The sequence below is a fragment of the Chelonia mydas genome, chromosome 22, assembly GCF_015237465.2.
Source record: "Chelonia mydas isolate rCheMyd1 chromosome 22, rCheMyd1.pri.v2, whole genome shotgun sequence".
Taxonomy (NCBI): Eukaryota; Metazoa; Chordata; order Testudines; family Cheloniidae; genus Chelonia; species Chelonia mydas.
In genome coordinates, this window is record NC_051262.2 from 13,363,733 (window position 1) to 13,384,528 (window position 20,796).

The 20,796-nt window shown below is 55.7% G+C and overlaps 1 protein-coding gene and 1 long non-coding RNA gene across 6 annotated transcripts in view; one reads left to right on the top strand and one right to left on the bottom strand.

Annotated features, from left to right (window-relative positions):
* ABCG4 (ATP binding cassette subfamily G member 4) overlaps positions 1-13,023 on the bottom strand; it is a 30,908-nt gene extending 17,885 nt beyond the window's left edge. The window contains exons 1-3 of one of the 4 annotated variants that reach the window (XM_043534092.1): positions 12,884-13,023; positions 12,688-12,777; positions 10,045-10,282 (exon numbers count right to left, since the gene is read on the bottom strand). In XM_043534092.1, the coding sequence (XP_043390027.1) occupies positions 10,045-10,273 (229 nt within the window). In that variant the 5' untranslated portion in view covers positions 10,274-10,282; positions 12,688-12,777; positions 12,884-13,023. The other 3 variants (XM_043534091.1, XM_037882489.2, XM_043534090.1) reach the window with 3 other exon arrangements.
* LOC122463557 lies at positions 12,549-19,425 on the top strand. 2 transcript variants are annotated; one of them, XR_006287027.1, is made up of 3 exons: positions 12,549-12,932; positions 15,014-15,058; positions 17,029-19,425. It is a non-coding gene; the product is annotated as an uncharacterized LOC122463557 (long non-coding RNA). The 2 variants fall into 2 exon arrangements; XR_006287028.1 differs by lacking the exon at positions 12,549-12,932 and adding an exon at positions 13,032-13,170.
* The last annotated feature ends 1,371 nt before the right edge of the window (positions 19,426-20,796 follow it).

Genomic DNA, 20,796 nt, shown 5'->3' on the forward strand with positions numbered 1-20,796 from the left:
ATCCAGAGACACATCGGGGGGCCACCCTACAACCTCTCCCGCTCTCTGAGCCCGGTGCCACATTACAAGCCTGCAGACACTGTAACATCAACCATTGTTTTACAAGCAGGCAGTCAGCTCTGGTGTGGCAACCGTTAGGAATAGATCTCCTGTGCCGGCAGGTCTCCCTCCTAACTGGTGACCTGGAGGTGAAAGTTCCTGTACTACCTGGGACCCCCAGTCCCCAACAGGCCCCCGTGCCAGATCAGGCAATCTGCTGCCGTCTCCTGGGCAAACCTTATTGAACTAAGTTTAAGTATTTTAGGAGTTCATTTTATTACAAATGCATATGTGTACGTGTTACTGTGGGATTGCATGGGACTTCTTTAAGGGGGAGGCAGGACTAATGTAAACCCTGGGAAGCGTTATGAGCATCAGAGGATTCTTTTCAAACAATGGGTCAGACAAGACTGACCTTTTAGTTGAGTGGGTTTCCTAGGAAATATTGGGAGGAGGGGAATGCAAATTGCTCACCTCCGGACCCATCCCTTTGAAGGAAAACCCCATGGTCTGTTACTGGAAGAGAAAGTCAAGAGGCCCAAACTGGATTAACGAGTGACTCTCAGATTCATGGGGTATTTGTTCTGAGGTAACAGCTGTTATGAACTTGTGACCACAGAAAACCTCCTTGGTGGGGTCTGAAGGCTGTTTTCACCAGCCAGAGCCCTTGTGGAAGTTGGGGTGAACTCTGGCAAGCTTCCTAGCATGCTTGTAGGTTCTTAATACATTTTCTCTGTAATGCTGTTACCTTAAGAATATATGTGCTTGCTTAGAAAGAGCTGCATTCAGAAGGTCAGGCTAGATCATTTAGTGTCCCTCCTCCCTCTTTGACTCTGAATCTAGCTGTGTAGTGACATAATTGTGGGCCATTATACAGTTCAAAGCCTTTGACAAGAAAGCAAAGCAAAGCCTGCTTAGATTGTTTGACTTTGCTGGGGAATTCACAGCACAGGCAGGTAACTGTGCAGCCTGGAAATACCCTGGTCAGGAGGGATAGAGATGCGGGTCTCCGCCCAAGAGCCAGAAGCATAAGAATGGGTGCCCTTGCTGGGCCCCCGAGGGAGAAAACAGCTGCAGCTTCCCTGAACAGTGAAACCCCATCCCTATTCATTGCACTGACTTTGCAGACAGATGCGCCCCACTGATTTTCCTGCCCCCAATAGGGGAGGCCCAGCCTCTTGGGGGCCCTGGATCTGCCTGGGGCTATGGACCTTAGCAGCAGAGCAAGCCAGAATGTGCGAAGGGTCCCTACAGAAGGCAGGCTGCCGGATGCTGGGGCAGCCTCAGAGCCCGCGGGGAGATGGAATCTCCCAAGAAATGGAGCTGGGTGGGGGTTCGCTCTGAGCAGGGAGACTAGGGGTTGCAGGTCTTTGTGTAGCTGTTGCTCAGTGACTTGGCAGCAGCCCACCAGCCTTTTGCACAGCACCCATTGGGATAGGAAATGCGGCCCAAGCCCCAGAACCACGGGGCAGTTCAGATCCAAACACACAGGCCCATTCCTAGCAGCAAAGCCTCCTCCCATCTCCTACCTCCGCAGGGGACCAGGCCTGGGTCAGGGCACCTGTTTCTGCATGCAGGGTCCCTCCCCTACCTTAGCTAACAGGCGTCTGTCTGCCAAAGGCCCGGCGACTCTGCCCCAGGCTCAGCCCAGATTGGCTCCAGCAGCAGAGCCGCACGTCGATTTCAGTTGTAAATTCCAGGAATCCAAGGTTAGCAGCAGGCTCCCTCCACCCCCTTCCCTCCATCATCCTGTGGAGTCTGTCCGATTTGCAGCCGATAAGTTGCATGCCTGGGGCCTCTGCGACCATCCAGAAATGAGAAGGCAAAGGACACATGACAGGACTAGTCAAGGGGTGGGGCAGAGCGCACAGGGATAGGCATGTATAGGTCATACTGGAATGGAGCGCGGATCCTAATGGGACAGATTATACTAGGACAGAGCCTGGCATGGGGATGGACAGAGAGAGGATCCTACTGGGATGATGGAAACCAAACAAGCTGGGATAGGAAACCAAAATGTGGAATCCCAGGGGACCCCACTTTTCTCTCCCCAGCCTCTCAAGATCTGCCCCCTGGACAGTCACTGTTACTCATTCTCCGGCACCATGAATGGGCCGGGTGTGTTAGAAACCCTGGGCTGGGCTCCGCTCTGCTACCCTGCTCACTGCAAACCCGCAGCAACTGCACTAGCTCCCGTGAGGCGGGGGCTGCTGCTGCACAGTGGCCTTGGGGAAACCAAGAGCTGAGCCTGCTCTGCGCAACAGGGATGCCTTCGTGGCCTGGGGAGCTTCCTGAGCCTACCAGCCCGACGCCGCATGGTGCTGAGCACTCTGGCCATTCCCTTCAGCAGGTGTCCAGCGCCTCGCAAGACTGGGGCTCAAAATAAAGACAAGCAAGCACCAGATGAGAAACTAGAGGGGGAGTTTAGGGGAGGCAGGGAGAAGTTCTGGGAGGGTGGAGAGTAAGTGGGGGGGCTTGTTGGACAGGAAGCAGGAGATTGTTCTGCATGTAAGGAACAATGTGTGTGAATGGGGAGAGCTCGCCATGGGCTAAAGAACTCCTCTCCCATTGCCTCCACGCAATAACTGCCTCGTTGCCCGCCCCTGACCAGTAACGAGGGCTAACATGTGGTCCCTATTGCAGTGCCCCGGGGGGCTGAGATTCACAGAGGGATTTTTCTTTACTGGGGTTTGAGTCATCACTGCTGCCTTGGGGCACCCAGCGGCACACTGACTGGGTGGGCTCTGCCCAGGAGGGGCTTTCTGGGAAGCAGCCCCCAGCAATACCAGTCCCCAGCCTGCAGGCCCTGCGCGTGCCGGATCGATGGCCCGCCGACCTACTTTGCATTCCCACTGTGACACCTGGCAGCAGCCGCTAATCAGCCCCAGAATTACCAGGGACTTGAAGGGGCTGATTAGCATTTTGCAGCGCTGGGAACAAGATGTCTCGGGGGAGTGCGACAGGCAGTGCCTTGTGTCTCTGAGCAGCTATTACCGTCTGAAGCCAGTTTCGGGGCTTCTCCAGTGGAGGCGTCAAAGAACCGCAGCAGGAGGGGCCCAAGGGCCGAGGAGTGGAGCTAGATGGTGGAGCTGGAGCTGGATAACTCCCTGACCCATAGCCACAGGCTCAAACAAGGGCAATCAAACCCCCACGCATCAGGGCAACAAGTGATCGGTATAGCGGAAGGTTAGGACCTTTCTTTCCAACTTCAGATATTGAGGGCAGCACCTCCCTACCACGGTCAGGGGCAGATCAGAGAGAGCGAGGATAGACAGAATGCGTGCAAGAGCACAGAGAACAGAGAGAGGGATTAGATTAGATTAGGAGGATGCCAGGTTTATATCCTTCTAATCTAATGACCTAGACTGTATCTGTCTGCTGCCCACCGGCTGTCGCTTGTCAGCTCTTGGGGCAGGGCCAGTCTTTTCATCATGGCTGGACAGTGCCTAGTGCAGCGGGGCCCCGCTCCCCAATTAAGGCCTATAGGAGCTACCCCAACACAAATAAACAAACAATAAGGGTTTGAAGGTCTTGCAGGACAAGCCCTCGGTTCTCCTATAGATCGGGTGCAGATGCCCCCTCTGTCATGCTTTCTCACACGGACGCCATGGTAAAAATAAGGAACCAACTTCCCACTCGTCCCTCCGCATGAAGCTCCTGCCCCCAGCAATCACTGCCTTAGGGACACAGGCATTGTGGGGTTGGCTTGCGGCGCTCTACACCTTGGCAACGCCAGACCTGGCAAGAACCAAGCTGTCATTAACTGCGCGCCCCGCACATCCATCCTTCCAGCAACCTCCATAGCTTCAGCAAAGCGCCGTGGTTCTGAAGGGGTTAACCCCTGGCGTCTGCGCTCATCACACTGGGGTCACCCTCCGGGACATGCCCAGCCGCACCGCCCCTCCCAACTTCTAAGGAAAGGCTGGACTTCAGCCCAGAGCATCACGGGCGCTTTTGCAGATCAGCCCGGCTAGGCTCCTGGGTACCCAACTCTAGGGTTTATGGGGCACTGCTTCCCTTTGCTGGAAAGAATCAGAACTGCTCACTGTGTGTCCTGGACCCAGTACTGCTAGCAGTTAATGGGGATTCTCCTCTTGCTCCATGAAGGAAGGGTCTGCGTTCTATCCCTGCTGCTGCTGTAAAGCCCCTGAGTGTCCCTGGATCAGGTGCCAGGGGAGTAGCATTTCCATCACCCCTCCCTAATCAGCTGGGAAGAGGTGTATCTTGTTTCAGGGCCCATGGACTGCTCTCCTCGTCTGGGCAGCGTTAACCTGCCCCCTTCCTCTCCTCCAGTGGGGAAGTGCACCCCAGAACTTTTACTGCTGCCATCCAAGGGCACTGCAGGAAATTAACGACACAGTCTGCACAAGAGCAGGGAAGCAGCTGGCCCAGGGAGCGGGCTGGTGGGGCCAGCAAGCAATCTGGGGGCAGCTTTATGGCCCTGCAGCAGTTGCCGGGCCCCTGGCAAGGGCTCCTAAGCACGATGGTAATACAGCATATAATCCTCCTCCTCACAGCCATGTCGGTGGCTTCGCGGCAGGTTTTCAGAGTCCTGGCTAGGCTCGTGCAAGATGCTGAAGATGGGGATGTGGCGGCATGTGGCAAACTACCCAGAGCCGGGAGAAGCGGCACCCGGTTCACACACATTGCTCCTTGCATGCAGAAGGCAAACCCAGGCGCTAAGCTGCACCCCCTTCCCCAGCCCTGCACTGCTGGCAGCTCTGCGTGGCGCACAAACCACAGCACACACTCCAGACGCCAAAGGGCTGCAGCTTGCAGCACGGTTACTCAAGTTCATTGACAGCCAGTAACCCCCGGCCGCAGCTGAGCCCTCACTCAGCCCACCCCTGCGTGCTGCTGGGGAAGGACAGCAGGCTCTGCAGGGCTTTGCAGTTTGCCTGTCAGCTCCGGCATGTGAAGATGGGGATTGTGCTGGGGCCTGCTCCCCAGCCGCCTTTCCCATGGGTTGGCTCCCCTCCCCACCCTCTGCTGTCTGAGTGAGCCCGGCAGAGCTGTGCTCACTGATGGGGTCAGTCCCAAATTAGCCCCCCTCCTTCGCCCACTAGAGCCGTCTCTGCCTCATCAGCTGCCCCCCAGGGCCAGATCCCTCTCAATCCCTGCCCCTGCCCCCACAGACATCTGAGGCAGGGAGGGGAGATCTGGAGGCTTGTAGGGAGGGGACAGAGGCTGATGTGAGGTGAGGGGGGGTGAGGGAGACCACCTCCGAGAGAAAGCTTCACCAGGACCCCCAGCTGGACTCCCAACAGCCCATGTGCTTTAAACCCCCTTGAGCAGGGGGTGAGGCTCAGCCCCATCACCCCTGAATCTCACGCTCAGTTTGGCGAAGAGCTGTCTCGGCTCTGCTTGGGAACCCCAAGACTCCACCTTAGCAGGCAGCATGGCCCCGTGGTGGGGAGCCAGGTGTCAGGACTCCTGGATTCTGTACCCGGCTCTGCCACTGGTCTGCTGGGTGACTTTGGGCAAGTCTCTGTGCCTCAATTTCCCCAACTGTAAAAGGGGGAATACGATGCTTGGTAAACAGACACATGTAGGAAGCCATGTGGGCACCCGTCCACAGCCACAGGCACGGTGTTTGTATGACTGTAGTGCCAGGAGCTCCGGGCACGGAGCAGGACCCCGTTGTGCTACGCGCTCTACAAACACAGAACAAAGACAGTCCCTGCCCCAAAGAGCTTCCAATCTGGGTAATTCAATAGGGAGAAGGATCCTCAGCACCCCTTTTTGAAAGGGGCCAGGTACAATACTTACTGTGACTGGGATACACCCTGGAGCCCCTCCGTCTGGTGAGAGCCTCATTGACTCCAGCAGAGTTTTGCCTGAATAAAGAGCTAGGAACTGAGCCCGCCACCCATTGGAGCCAGAGGGACTACTTGCCTGAGTAAAGGTTGCTCACGGGAGCAAGGATCAGGCCCTGAGAAAGGCCTCAGAGTGTTGCCTGCTATCCCCCCATCTCTGGGTGATGGGGGGAGCTCCCAGTGGCTGCCAGTCCCTTCCTGCCCCAGCAGGCTGAAAACAACGGGCAGGGAAGAGTGGGCTCTGAGGGAGTCGATGCAAACAGCAGGCAAGGGGCTGATCCCAGAGATACCCAGCCTGGACTGGGGAGATGCAGAGTGACCTCATCGTAACATGTGGGACATTTAGGGTGACATCACCATTACGGGATATGCAGGGTGACAGCATCAGTATAGCAGGGGGTTAGGGTGACGTCCCATTGCTAAAAGGTGGATGACAAAGCTCAGCTCATTGTTTCTGGCAGGGCTGGATGAATTCGTTCCACCTAATTCTGAACCCGCCGGAAGGCGCTGGGCATGGATGTTTGACTCAGGCCATATGGGTTCAGAATAGATTCTGCTAAGGAGACACAGTAGGAAAAGGGAATAGATAGGAGACGGGGAAAAGTCCTGACGCAATGGAACAGTTTATAGACTGTGCTTACAGCCCCCAAGTCTGCCAGTGCCAGTGGCTCCGGAGGAGAGAGGGGGTTCTGTCCGTAACTCAGGGCACAGGCTGCGTTATTCAAGGAGAACATTTTGGGCAGTGCGGTGAGAGTCACAAGACCCGGGCCTTAGTCCTGGCTCTGCCATTGACTCACTGGGAGGCCCAGGGCAAGTCACTTGCTCGCTTTGTGCCTCAGTTTCTCCAACTGTAAAAGGGGGAATAAGGATACTTGGTAAATAGACACACACAGAAGCCATGCGGACACGTGTCCACAGCCCTGGGCAAACTCTGTACCCGAAAGGCCAAATTCTAGAACTTCCTAGAGGCCAGGGTAGGAGGGTCTGTCTTGGGGAGATGAAGGACTCCCCAGTTTGCCTGCGCAGGCTGGAATGTGGATCATTTACAGCTGAGGATCCAGGCACCCTGAGCTTCTGCCCAGATGGGTGTGTTACTGGCTGTAAGAGCTGCATAGAACCCCAGCCAGCTAAGACTGGTCAGGCTGCTTCTGGTCTGGCCGGGGGACGCTCCCTTCATCTCACCAGGTAGAGGTGATACCGATGAGCCCCACCAAGGTAGCAGTTCAAGTCTCCCTTCAGATGGAAGGGTTGCACCCACACCAAAATCCAGCCTTTGGTGGGGGACCCCGCCCTGACCTCTGCCCTACCAAGCCCTGGTCCTTCCCCAGCGGCAGTCAACATCCTATAAAACTTGGGACCCACTCGTAACGTCACCCCCAAAAGCACATCCAGTCATCTCTGGCACCCGTGCAACTGCCCTACGGCATTCCACCCAGCCCTGCTCTTTCTGCAGCTGCTGTGATGTTCCACTCTCTCCTACCGCTACCAAACCCCGGGCTCTAAAAGTGTCTTTCTTCACCACTCCAGGATCAGCTTCTCTTCTGCCTCCTGGGGCCATTTGATTGACATCCCATTAATGAAGGGAGCTAATTAAAGGAGACTACCACCTACTGGCTGCCATCAGCCTCCCCCGGCTCTCTGGGGGCCCCCCCAAGTTACACACATGAAACGGGGATGCCACCGACGCACGGTTTGGTAGGAGCCATCCTCAAAGGGCCTGAGGAGTGGGACGGTGGGGAGAGCAGGAAACTAACCCCCCCACACACACCTACTCCCCTCTCAGCCTGCTCATGCTCTGATCTGACACATCAATCAGGGTCTTTCAAGTGCCATTCAACCCACCCACCAGGATGACAGTCTGCAGCAGCTTCCTACAGAACTGGTCTCTTTGAGGGGATTTGAAGCCCTGAGTGCTCTGTTGTCCCTGATGTTCTGGCCATCTTGGGTCATTACACAGGAGATGTCCAGTGTGGGCAATTCCATTCTGCCTCCCTAAATCCTACCCAGCGGTTTCACTGAATTCTCTTTCACTCCTCTCCTCAACTGTTGTGTGGTGTTACTGGGTGCTTTTTAACAGCTGCTGCATCCCACCTCAGAGGTGGCTGCATTTCAGTGGTGGGTAAATAACCCCTGCAAAGTGCTTTGGGACTGAGGATGAAAGTCACCATATCAGAAAGAGGCTGGAGCCAAGACCTTGGAGGCAAACTCCTCCAAACAGCCAGATTCCATGGCTTGAGCACATCCTTCTGCCACGGTCAGGATAGGTAGGTACTGGGAAGAGGTTACTACAGTTTATACAGCCACAGGAAGTGACAAGACTTCCTCCCCCTTCAAACTCCTGTCTAGTGGTTTGCACTACACTCTCTATCAAACCACAGCCCCACATGGATGATCAAAATAGGAGCAGCGGGGAAGGGCCTGTCACTCCACTGCCCACAGATGTGCTGGGTTGGAGCACAGAAACACGGTTCTTCATTGTTTGTAATATCCCAACCCTGGCCCAGGACCCCATTGTGCTAGGCACTGTACAAACACAGAACAAAAAGAGGGTCCCTGCCCAAGGTGGGGGAATCTCCACAGTCCCAGAGGTTTAGCAGAGACTTCCACAAGAGCCCATGTGACTGGAACCCCACCTGACCCTTTGGAAATATGCCCCCAGGGGTTAATTTAAATATATATTTTGATATCACAGCTGGAGAGTCAAATTCAGCAACATTCATCCGCCGTGCATGGATCCTACTGCACATGGGCGGGAAGTGCAACGCCTGGCTGTGGCAACATGACCTTACTGCTCTCAGCGCTTGTAATTTACCTGCATCTCCCCCTTCTCCTGGCCACAAGCACATCCCAGAAGTGAAACATGCTAGCACCACCTCAGCAGCCTAGGAAGAGACTCCACACCCTCTCCCGCAGGCAGTGCCAGGGGCAGAGATGTCTGGAACATTGATTTCTGACACCAAGAACCACCAAGGTGGAAAAGTATCACCGGTGGGAGCAGGGAACTGATGCTTTCAACAGCCCCCCCCCCCGCCAAGGACATGGCAAACACCACAGGATTACAAACTCAGCCATCTCTGATGGGCCCTTGCTCCCCTCCTCACTGCCTTCGGCTGGGGGGCGAACGTGTCAGCACTGAAGGGTGGTTCGATCTTGACTTCTGGCCATCTTGGGTGATGGGTGCTAGGATCGGCAACCAGCTCCCATCTCGTCTTTCTTCCTATTCCAATCCCTCCTCTCTGCCCCGCTAGCCCCATCTCATCAGCCCCCAAAGGCTGCAGAACCCAGGGAGCATCCTGACCCCACACACCTCCCCTCGCTGCCCATCCCCTGTAGGAGCCAACTCAAAATCACCACTGGATGGACTCTTATTTTAAGCACCCTTCCAGGGGCTCGCTCCCACTGCACTCCCAGGATTTGTCTTCTCCTTCTTTTTCCTCCCCTCCCACCTCCCTCCTGTCATCCAGGTCTGTCTCTGGTGGGTACTGGCACCTCTTGGATTTCCTTAACCAAGCACTGCACTTGCATTAAACAGAGAAAAGAATTTCCAGGGAATAAGAGACCTAAACCACCATCTAACCATCTTAGAGCCAGAGCCCTTGGCTTCTGCAGCACAGGGCTGTTCCCAGTCTCAGTCATCGATGCAGCATAGAACATTACTTGCAACAAAGCATTGGGTATTTTTTTCTCTCCCTCACATGATCTACCCAATAGGAATATAAGAAACTGACAGGGGCCCCTATGCTAGCGCATACATCCCACAACAGTTAACCCTTCAGTTACCAGATTAAAATAAAACATTGTTATATTTATTTTTTTTATTTTAACAGCTGCTGCATCCCACCTCAGAGGTGGCTGCATTTCAGTGGTGGGTAAATAACCCCTGCAAAGTGCTTTGGGACTGAGGATGAAAGTCACCATATCAGAAAGAGGCTGGAGCCAAGACCTTGGAGGCAAACTCCTCCAAACAGCATATCCTAACAGTTCCTTTGCCATTGCAGGCGCAAGAGCCTTCTCCTCTACAGCTCCTGCCACCTGTGTCCCCTCAAGACGCTGACACATGTGATTTCTTTTCAAATCTCTCCCCTCCTGGCTAGATCTCTCCATTCCCTGGCCACAGGAACACAACTGCCATGAAAGATGCTACACCCACAGGACCATTGCACCCTCACCAGGGGCTGCCACATCCTACCTCTCTTTCTCCACCAGGAGCCCTCACGGACAGAGTAGGACAGGTCAACGAACTCAATGTCCACGGCCGAACGCTTGGGCAGGTGCGAGAACCTCTGCGCCTCTGTGATGTGATTCTCCACCTTCTTCAGGTGGGTGGTCAGGAGAGGCGCGTCCTGGGAGCCAGCATTGCACACAGAGTCCTCCAAGGCGATGGAGACGCAGGTCGGGTCGATCCCCTTCTCAGCCATGGCACCGCTCTGGAGGGGGACACCACACATGTGCACCGTGGAGACAGACAGAGACCAGTTCATCGGAGCTTGTTCTATGCAGAGCAGCCAGAAACTCCTGCCCCTGCCCCGAGGCACCCCTGCTGGGAGAAAGCTGGGATTGCCCTGGGGATATTGCTACGGCACCTCCTGCTGGGATGCAGGGGCTGGAGTAGCTGGGAGCTCCCCTGCAGCCAGCTCCCACCCTACTCCTGCTAGAACAGGGCAGCTTGGCTTGGTTTTGACCAGCTGCCACCTGGCCTCTGCCTCCCCAGTAAATGTTGCAGCAGCTATTAGCATCCCTGGACCAGCGGGGGATTCCCAAGGGAGCTGGCTGCTCGGTGCTGCTGAGTATTAACCCCTTGGGTGCAGGTGTGCACTGGGAGAGCGAGATTGCCCCATGTGCTTGGCATGGATAATAGCCCCTTCATGCCTAACCTGGAGATGCCAACCCCTTCCAAGGCAGAGAAGAATTCAGTGGCTGATCCCGCTATCCAGGATGCTGCCCCCTCAAGGGGCCTTAGCTAGTCTGGAGGGGAACATCTCCCCTCCACTCCCCTGCCCCCACACCCCAGGGCTGATGTACCTCAGCCAGGTTCTGGAGAGCTGGGGGCAGGCAGCCACTCATCAGCTGGGATGTCAATAATTCATGGAGCTCTGGCCATGGCTGGCTCTGCCAGCCAGGCCTAGTTCTCAGGCTGAGGCAGCATGTTGCCCTGTGGGACCCCCCCCCATCCCTCCTGTTCCCCTTTCTCCCTCTTCCACACCAAGTGGGGAGCAGGGAGCAAGATCTGTCCCCCATCCCGCTGCATCTTCACTGGGCAGAGGCAGGGAGAGACCAGAGAGAAAGATGGAGGGATTCATGGGTACCCCCTGTAAATCCAGCTAGGCTACTTACTCAGCTAGCCCCCCAGGCTTCCAATCTGCTCCTGACATTGGCAAGGAGCTGCTGATGACCAAGGGGAAAATCCCCTCCTGTCTGGTAAGGGGGCAGGAGATTGGGATGACAGACAAAGCCATGGCATTGTAATGCATTGCAATTCTTGGGGCAAAAGGCTCCCCCCCAGCCAATCCTTCCTGTGTTAAACCCACCAGACCGCATCTGATCATCTGCCTCACTCCAGTAGGTCCCACAGGATCCTGGGTTGCTCTCAGCAGCCGGAGCAGCTCAGGCTGTGGTGACAGGCAGGGCGCTAGGCCAGTGCCGGGGTAGCAGACCTGCAAGGAAGAGCTGGCACAGGAGATGCTCTTCCCTACGAGCCTATCGGCCCCTGCATGGTGCCGGACTGTGGAGGGTGCCCAGGGGAACCTGGCTTTGTTCACGCTCCCCTGGCCCTTTTCAGATGAGCAGCAGGTGCCCTCGCCAAAGTCTAACTGGTGTCACCCCAGCAGTAACGGGGACATGAGCCTCCTTTGCTGCCCACCCGACACTGCAGTGCCGTGCTGCCGTGCGCCGGGCAGTAGGCGGTGGGCTCCACCCCAGAGCGGGCTGCGCGGCACCGGGCTTCACGGTGGGGCTCATCCAGGGAAGTGGGGGACGCTGTTAGCACTGCCCAGGCCCCCTGCACTGCACCTGGCCTCAGGAGAGCCCCAAATGGGGCAGGCCTGCGGGGGCCTGCTGCTGGGGGAAGGGGAGCTGAGCCTAGAGGCGAGCAGCCCGGGCCCCTTGCCCCCCCACGGGTGGGGTATTAATGCCTCCCTGGAGCTGCGGCGGGGCTGGGGAATCCTGGGCAGAGCATCCTTGGCTGGGCCGCTCCCTGATGCAGGCAGAGCCCTTGCAGGGCTGGCAAAGCGCCAGCCCCCATCCCCCGCGAAGGGCTCTTGGCTCGCTGGCCCCAGGGCCCCGACATCCCAGGCGCCCCCTCCTCGCCCCTCGCTGCGCCAGGCGCCCCGGCGGCCGCAGCGCCCCCGGAGCTAGAGGGTCCAAGGCAAAGTTTGAGCCAGGCTGAGCCCTCGGGGGTCACCTTGACGCCTCCCGCGGCTCCTCGCAGGCACCGAGACATCCCCCCCCCCCCCGCATCGCTCCGACTTCAGCCCCCCCAAGGGGGCAGATGTGCCAGGAATAGTCCTCAGAGCCCCCCCCATCTCTTTCATACTCTGCCCCCCCTCCAAACTGCAGCAAAATTGATCGGCCCCCTGCTCCCCGCACGCACCCCCCCGTGTCTCTGGGCAGCTCACCCGCCTGCGAGTGGCAGGGGAAGGGGGCTTTGCAAGCTGGCCGCCGTGGTATAAAAGGGGGCAGACCTTCGCAACGCTCACCTTAGCGCGTTACGGGGCTCGGCCCGGCTCCCCGTCCTTGGAGGGGCCACGGATCTACCGCGCCGCGCCGCCGCCCGCTGCCTGGAGCCCCCGAGCCGCCGGCATGTGGCGGCGCGTCCCCGTGTAAACGCCCTCACCTTCGCCTTCGCAGACAAAGAGGCGAGGTCTCCTGCCGGCGGTGGCCGAGGCTCAGGGAGGAAGCGCTCGACGCCGACGCCGGGCTGAGCCTGCACCCAGAGAGAGAGAGAGACCGGCGCAATGAAGGGGCTGCCAGGTTACTGCAGGCACCGGGCTCCCATCACACTTGCAGCTTCCCGGGGATGTGCAGGTTACCGGCTGCAATCAGTCCCCAGCTGGCGCTGGCTTCTCCATTGCCTCGCAGGTGGGGCTGGCTCGGCTGCCGCCTCCCCCCGCTGGAAAATGCCTTCTCAGCCCAGCCGCCGGCTAGGGACCCCTCTCCTGGAGCTGCCTCCATCCATCCCCTGGGTCCTTTCCAGTAGGGTCCCAGCTTCTGCTGAATGAGGCTGGGCTTGCCAGGCAGCTCTTCCTTCCCCAGCCCACCCAGCAGCCTCTCTTAAAGAGGCAGTAACCCAAGCGCTGTCTTGTCCAGGACCCTAAAGGTAAGGGCTGGCCAGAGCGCCTACTCCTGCAGGCCTGGGCGTGCTGTTCGTCCCTTCTGGCCCACCCCAAACAATCCCCCCTCCGGCTCTGAATGGCATGGCTGGCCCTGCTGCAGTTGCCATGGTCTGTGTTACTGAGAGAACGCAGCAGCATTGCACCGTGGCAGCTAGACAGCAGCGTTTGTACCCAGCCCAGCCAAGCAAGAGGGGCCCAGTTCTCCGGAGGCTGGAGGACATGGAGTGCTGCACCCGCAGCTCTGGCATCAAGTGAAATTTTCTAAAGGCCGTTCCCTATAGGGATGCGCCCCGGGGATACCCACATTGCCCACTGGCTGCAGACAGAGGGCAGCTACCAACTTGGCTGTGATAGGCAGCTAAGATCAGGTAGCCTGACCATCACCCAAAGCCCCCCAGAGTTACTGGGTGCAACTAATGAGAGAAGTGCAACAAAAGGGGAAACAGTCAAACAGATTCTGAGGTTGATTCATCACAAACTCCCTGCCCTATATGGATGTGCGCACAGTCACACACCCCTTCGGCAAATGGATCTGTTTCCAGTCAGAAGAGCCAAAAGGGTGGAACAGCAGGGAGCGCTGTCAGAGGATTGTGTGGGAACCCTAAAATAAACTAGGGTGAGCCCTTGGGGAATGAAGTATGTCAGCGGAGCTGTGCAGGCAGAGTAGCAGGGATACTGCAGATTGGTGCACCAGCAAGGTGGTGAGGGGGTGTCCTAGGACTGGAATACCTGGGGTCTGCAGGCCAGGAATACGTATCAGCAGGGCTGTGGGGAAATGATGGGGGGGTAGAGGTGCTGGGGGATGGGGGCTGCAGGTCAGGACTGAGGTGCATCAGCCAGGTTGTGGTGGGGTGTCTGGGAGGAGGCATCTCACTCTCTGTTCAGGCCTCCATCAACATGATGTCAGAGCCCTGGCGTTCCCCACCAGAGCTCACGCAGCCCCGGCACCTCTCTGCATGGCTCGTGCCATCGCTACTAGTCACACATATCACCCACAACATTTCTTAAAGCATGGAAGACATATGGAAATGAGCGACATTAATGAGGGTATTAATTAGAAAACCATCTGCTGAGCTGTGGAGAGCTTTCCCGCTGCCACCGCCAGTCACCGGGAGGGTGGGAGACAGCTGGAGACAGTGACTATGCGCTGATGGTTGGACCAAACTCAGACTGGGAATCAGTTAAACGGGGAGTCAGGCGCAAGCCATGTGTAATGGCAGGGGGGCCACCTGCTGCCAGGGGCGGTAGTGAGGGGTGGTTAAAGGAGTACAGAGGTCTCCAGGTCGGACATTAGGAAGGCCGGGGAGCTGCGAATACCCCAGGCAGGGGACTTGTTTATACACAGAACAAGGCTCAGTGTGGTGAATTCTTGGTTCATTTAAGTTATCTTGTGAGTTTACACAAGCACCATAAGGGAGTTAAGTGGCTCAAATCCCACTGAAAATCAGTGGGAGCTGGGGGGTGGGGGGAGAGAAGTTTCCAAAAGCTCCTAAATAACTTGAATGCTGCTGACTTTTACTCTGACTTGGGCTCCCAAGTCACTTAGGCCCAGATTCACAAAGGTATTTAGGCTCCTAACTTCCACTGAAATAAATGGATGTTAGGAGCCTAAATCCCTTTGAGCTGGGCCGTAGGCAAATCCTACCATAGGGTGCCTAACTCCCTTAGGTACCTTGCGCTATACCCAGCCTCAGACATTCCTGGGTTTATGTGTTAGTGCCATTTAATGTTTCATGTAAGCTCATAAGCCGATTCTATGCTCTGGCTTGTTTGGGTACTTTTTCTTTCATAGCAGGAATACAACAATTCTGGGTTTGCCTTTTTCAGAAACCGCTGCCCGTCTCGTCCATCACTTGGCTTCACTCCTGCCAGGTCAGTAGCGCTGGAAAGGGGATCCCCTCTCTTGGGCATTCCCATATGTGAGATGAGCTTGGTGGGTCTCAGTCCAGTCCCTAGGACATAAGTGTCTACAGTTCAGAAACCACCACGACTGGTATGAATTAGCCCCCTTTCTGGCAGATTCAGGAGGAATGGGCTATGGAAACTGAACTTCCCTAGGGCTAACAACACTTCTTTTCAAACTTAGGTTTTCTGGGGGGCAGGGACTCTCTCTCATTCTGTCTATACAGCACCTAGCACAATGGGGCTCTGAGCCTGGCTGGAGCCTTTGGTTGCTACCACAATACAAATAATACCCTTGAGGCAGGACTGAAATGCACAGATGAGTCATTGGCAGAGCAGCTTGCCTAACTGCCCATGTGGCGTGGACAAGCAGAGGATTCAGTCCTTTTGGCTGTGGCCATTTCACAAGAGGATCCCCACTGCTCTTCTCCTGGGCGGAATGCCCCCAGCACTGAATTCCCACAAATTCTGACACCACCCCACAAAACTCAGCCCACCTTAGATCCATTACTTGCTGCGGCTTATGTGAACGGAGCGAGTCAGGAGTCATAATGCTAGCTCTGTTATTCATTTTCATCGCAGTAGGGCCTAGAGGATCAGGGGCCTCCTAGTGTTAGGCACTGTACAGACAGGGGGTCTAGACAGCCCCTGCCCTGAAATGCTGAGAGTCTGTTCTCTTTGTTGGGGAAGTAGGGCCATGACTCCTAGTTAGGGTCCTGCCTGCTGGCTTGGCTTTAAGAAACAAGCTCTCTAAGCTGGGCTTTGAGCCTAGCTTTGCACTGGTCCCTGTGCCTTTGGTACAGCCATATGGGAGGTAGGGGGACATGGCTGTTCGTAGAAGTGTGAGGCTATCTCGGTGGCTGTACCCAGAAGGGTATGACAACAGGCACTCTCTCCCCCATCATGGCTGAGGGATAACCTGTCCTGGTGGGTGTTGGGCTGGAGTTATGGGTGACCCATGGACCTATCATAGGAATAGACTGTATCCTGGGTCAGGGACTACATTCACTGGTCTGTTAGCTGTGTACCTAATCTGGCACTTGTCTCCAGCCATGGTTAAGAGCTGGTGCAATAGAGAATGGCACAAAACTGCATGCTGCACCCTACCAATGGTTTGGTGCCGTAGGTGTGAATCTGTGCATTCCTTCTGACCCTTGTGTACGTAAGTTTGGCCCTGAAGCAAAAGATCTGTCCACCCTGTTTAGCTTGGCTTATGGCACTTACAGGTTTTATTGAAATGATGATTAAAATTTGCCGAGCCCTGATTAAATCCTACTTGCAGCATTTCACTCAGGATGGGATTTTTGGAAGCATCTAAATGACTCAGGAGCACAAGTCCTGTGGACGTTCACTGGGACTAGTGCTCCTAGGTCATTTAGGTGCTTTTGAAAACCTCATCCTCTGTGACCTCCTGCAGCAGGAGGTTCCACAGGTTGAGTATAATCATACAGAAAGATAAGAATACCTAGTGGGAATGGAAGAATGGAATGATATTTCCTTTCCCTGGCTCTCAGTTTAGTGCTATTCAATTGCAGCACGTGATTCCTTGTACCTATATAATAAAATAATAGTGTTTAAGAATTGTTATTAGTTGTACTGCGGTAGCACCTCAGAGTCCGGTCCTGGAGCAGGGACACACTGCACAGATACAGAACACAGGAGACCTTCCATAGTCTGTACTATCCCCACCAGGGCTCTGAAAACTGGGTCAGAATGCAGAAGCTCCCCTAAGAGGTTTTTAAATCAGTGGTAGTGCTGGAAAATCACCGTGATCTTGCTGTAAACATATTTTAATTATCCTTACAGCACATGTGCCTCCAATTCCCTCTGCCTCTCTCGCTCTCAACACACACACACACACACACACACACACAGAGAGAGAGAGAGAGAGAGTTTGCTGGAGAGAATAATCCATTGCCTCTTCCTTTGTGCATTTCCAGGGCTGGAATGGAGATGGGGTTACACTGAGCTCCAGGAAGGTTCCCTGGGGGAGCAAGAGGCTGCTTCCTGCTGGAGCCAGCATAATGCGAATGGAGAGGAACCTGTGTGGCTAAAAGCCTTCGCCACCCACTGGAGCTGTTGAATATTTATTCCTACTGGAAAGGAGAGAAGAAATCTAGGCAGCTCAGAGCGAATCTCTGCCCGGATGAGAAGTGCCTGCGACAGGGGGTTGTGTTTGTGCTGCCTGCAGTCCATAAGATAGCTCATCTGGTCAGAGGATGAATGTTATACAAAGGGCTTAGGCAATAGTGGCCTGTCCATCAACCCAACCCACTGCTTAGCTGGCCGTAGTTCACCTTGGGGCAGCAGTGAGGGCCCCAGCGCCTGCCAGCTAAACCCAGCTTATCGCTGGTCTGTTGGGATGGGGGATTGGCATAAGGTCTATGCCCTGGATGGATGTTGGGGCACAAACAGCACAACCCCAGCCCTGCCTCCAGCCCCACACTGACTACACGGCTCCTGAGCTGACGTAGTCTCTCCCTCCAGCAATGGGACTAGAGGGGAAGAAGCTCTCTGCTCTGGCTTGGGCCCATAGGCTGCAGGGCTGGCCCTGTATCAGGTTCAGTGGATCCTCAAAGCACGGATTGCGTTGGCAGATGGGTATCTCTCCATACCCTGAGCTGAGGGAGAAGGTGCTGGTGCGATTTGGGGGGAGGGATTGGTTCATTTCTCTCCTGCTGAGCCCTAGACAGATCTAGGGACCCTAGGGGGTTCCCGTTCTCTCACCCCTTCCTTCCTGGCAGGATGCCCCTTGCCACAGTCTGACTCTTCCCCCACCCTGGGGGTGCACAGGTTTCATGCTAGGTTACAGATGGATGAGGCCCATCAACTCCCACCCCCTGGGGAGCCAGGCCATGACTCTTCACAGGACAGCACACACATCTGGGCTTTGACCAGCCCAGCTTAAACAATTCCCACAGGCGGACAGGGTCATTGTCAAGCCCTCTCTCCCACCCTCCCTCCCTGCCGCTCTAACTCCTACTAGCCACTGAGCCCAAGACCCAGCACTGCCTCATCTCTGGCCTTGGTTCCTGTGTTCTCTGGACCACCTGAGCCCTGGGGGCTGTATTCTCAGAAGGCCTGGGGTTTGCTCAGCCCCAGCGCTGCATACTCCCTGCCCCCATGCTGCAGTCACAGACCTATGCAGTTATGTTTTACCCCCACCTCGGCCTCTCCAATGTAGTCACTTCTGAGGTGACTTGCTGTAAAAATAGAACCCAAGGACTGAACCCTCCTTTGCCATCCCAGCTGGATCAGTTCCCCCAGCTCAGTTAGCTTCTTTTTCCTCCTGGTGACTAGCTCCCCGTCCCCACCATACCCCAGCACAGGTCACTTACCCGAGCTGCTTCTCTGTTCAGAGCTCCAGCCACAGAGCAGATCTGTCCCCGCGTCGGCTGCCCTGGGAGCACATACTAAAGTGCCTTGGAAGTAACTAGGTTAGGCAGCTGGAGGACAAGCTCTGTGTGTGCGCCTGTAGCTTTAAATTCTCTACCTGTCACTTGTGCCTGCTCACAGCCTCCTTCTCTGGCAGGGAGGAGGGGATGCTGCTGCTGCAGTGAGGTTACTCACAGTCAAACTCGAGCCACTGCTGCTCAGCTCCATTGCCTTGGAAAAACCTACCATCCTTCCCAGCCCCCTCCCCTTCCTGCAGAGGATGGGGCTGGGGCGGGGGGGCAGCATGGGGAGGAGATACTGGAAATGACTCTCCACGTCACAGCTATTTTCAGAATCACCCTGGTTCCCTCCCGCCCTCGCCCCCCAATGTTTGCACATGACAAACCAGAATAAGAACAGAGTTGCTGGTTCCTAAGGCCCCCGTGGTGGTGGTGGCTTCTAGGTAGCTGGGGTTGGCCAACCTGCTCCCCTGGGGTGCTGCTGTTGGAATCCTCGGCCGTTCCAACAGAGATAATAAGGGGCCGGTCTGAGCAGCATTGCCCAGGCCTGAACTTCCCCCAGTGCCCCCTGCATGGAGTTCAATAGCTTGTGGCTGAGCTGCTGATTGTTGCTCACACGATGCCCAGCCTGGGTTCTAGCTCTCTATTGGTCCGTACCTGCCTCAGGCCACTAGTATCTGAGCACCTCACGCTCTTCACCGTATTGATCCCCTCAGCCTGCCTGCCATGAGAGAGGGCAGCACTCTTTGAGATCAATAAACATAAAGGACTCTACAAGAGCTAGTTGTTGCTATCTCCATTTTACAGATGGGAAACTGAGGCACAAAGGGATTAAGAGTCTTGCCCAAGATCACAGAGACTGGAGTAGAGCAGGGAATTGAACCCATGCCTCCTAATTCCTAGGCTAGGGTGTTCCCACTGTCCAGTCTTCCTCCCAGTTAAATAGGGCTACTCAATGTTAACATATTCCAGTAGGGAGCCCCCACCTCACACTCCACAGGACAAGCCACGCTCTAACTATTAGGGATTGGGATGAGACCTTGCAGGTTATCACACATCTATCTACCTGGGGCTTTCTTGCACCTGCCTCTAAAGTGCCAGCGGCTGGCTTTGGTTGGAGCTGGGATAGGGGGCTAAATGAACCACAGGTCTCCTGCTTTCTGTCTGGAGAGGACGGTCGACAGGGCTGAAAACCCCTGGAACCCACAGGGTCAAATCCAGCAGCATCCATCCTTCACCCTTCCCCACTGGATACACTGAGGTCTGTGCAGTTACTGCAGGCTACGAACTCTCCCCTTTGCAAGGGCGTTAAAGATCCCTGCCCTAGTGGCCTAGCTTCCCCTTCCCCCACACTCTTGGGGAGGGCATTGGCTCCCCCAGAGCTGGCTGCATTTCACAGGGGCTGGGTTTGTAATCAAAGGAGAATATTTTTGCCCATCTAAGTCCTCTTTTCCCCTGAGGATCTCACACTGCTTTATGCAGATGAGCGAGAAGATCATCTCCGCTGTACAGCTGGGGGATCTCCAGCACAGACAGGGAGTGACCGGTCCAAGGTCACAGAAGGAACCAGTAGGTTTCTTTTACGCAGGCAGCAGCCCAGGTATAATTGGGGTGCAGCGGGCATGGGGATGAGCAAAATGTGCAGCTTTGTTTAGATGGAAGAGTTGGTGCACAGGAGGCCTGGGTGCAAGGGGGTACACAGGCAAGGTGGGTGGTAGCCTGCCGACGTGGGGTACATAACAGGCACTTGTGGCTGTGGAGAGTCAGGGGAGGGTCTGTCGCCTTCATCTCCTTACAGAGAGGCCAATTTCCCTCTTTGCAATGCTGCTGCAGAGAGGGATGTAAAAGGAAACCTGCCTTTATAGCTAAATCCCATGCTGCCCATTGCAATGAACGGGAGCTCAGCCATCAACTTCCATGGGAGAAAGCACTGACCTTTGGAGAGGGGAAACTGGGTTCAGCATAACCCCCTGCTGCTGCCTCGCTGGGATGCAAACCATCCACCCACTCCCTGGGAGCAGCCCCAGCCGGCTGGAGAATAAGGATGGAACAGTAGCTGGGACAGGCCCTCAAGGTGCTGACCCCAAAGAGGAGCAGCCTGTGGATTCACTGGAGAAGGAAGGTGGTAGAGTAGCAGGCTCAGGAAGCTCTGGGTAAAGAACAGCCTCCAGCCTCACCTGTGGAGGAACAGAGGAGGGGAATTGAAATTCCCCTTTAACAAGGGGAGAGCACTGGGGGCTACGGGCACAGCCTTGCACAGTATGTGGGACATGTTCTGCGTGCAAGCCCAATAACCAGCTGGGTTTCTCTCCT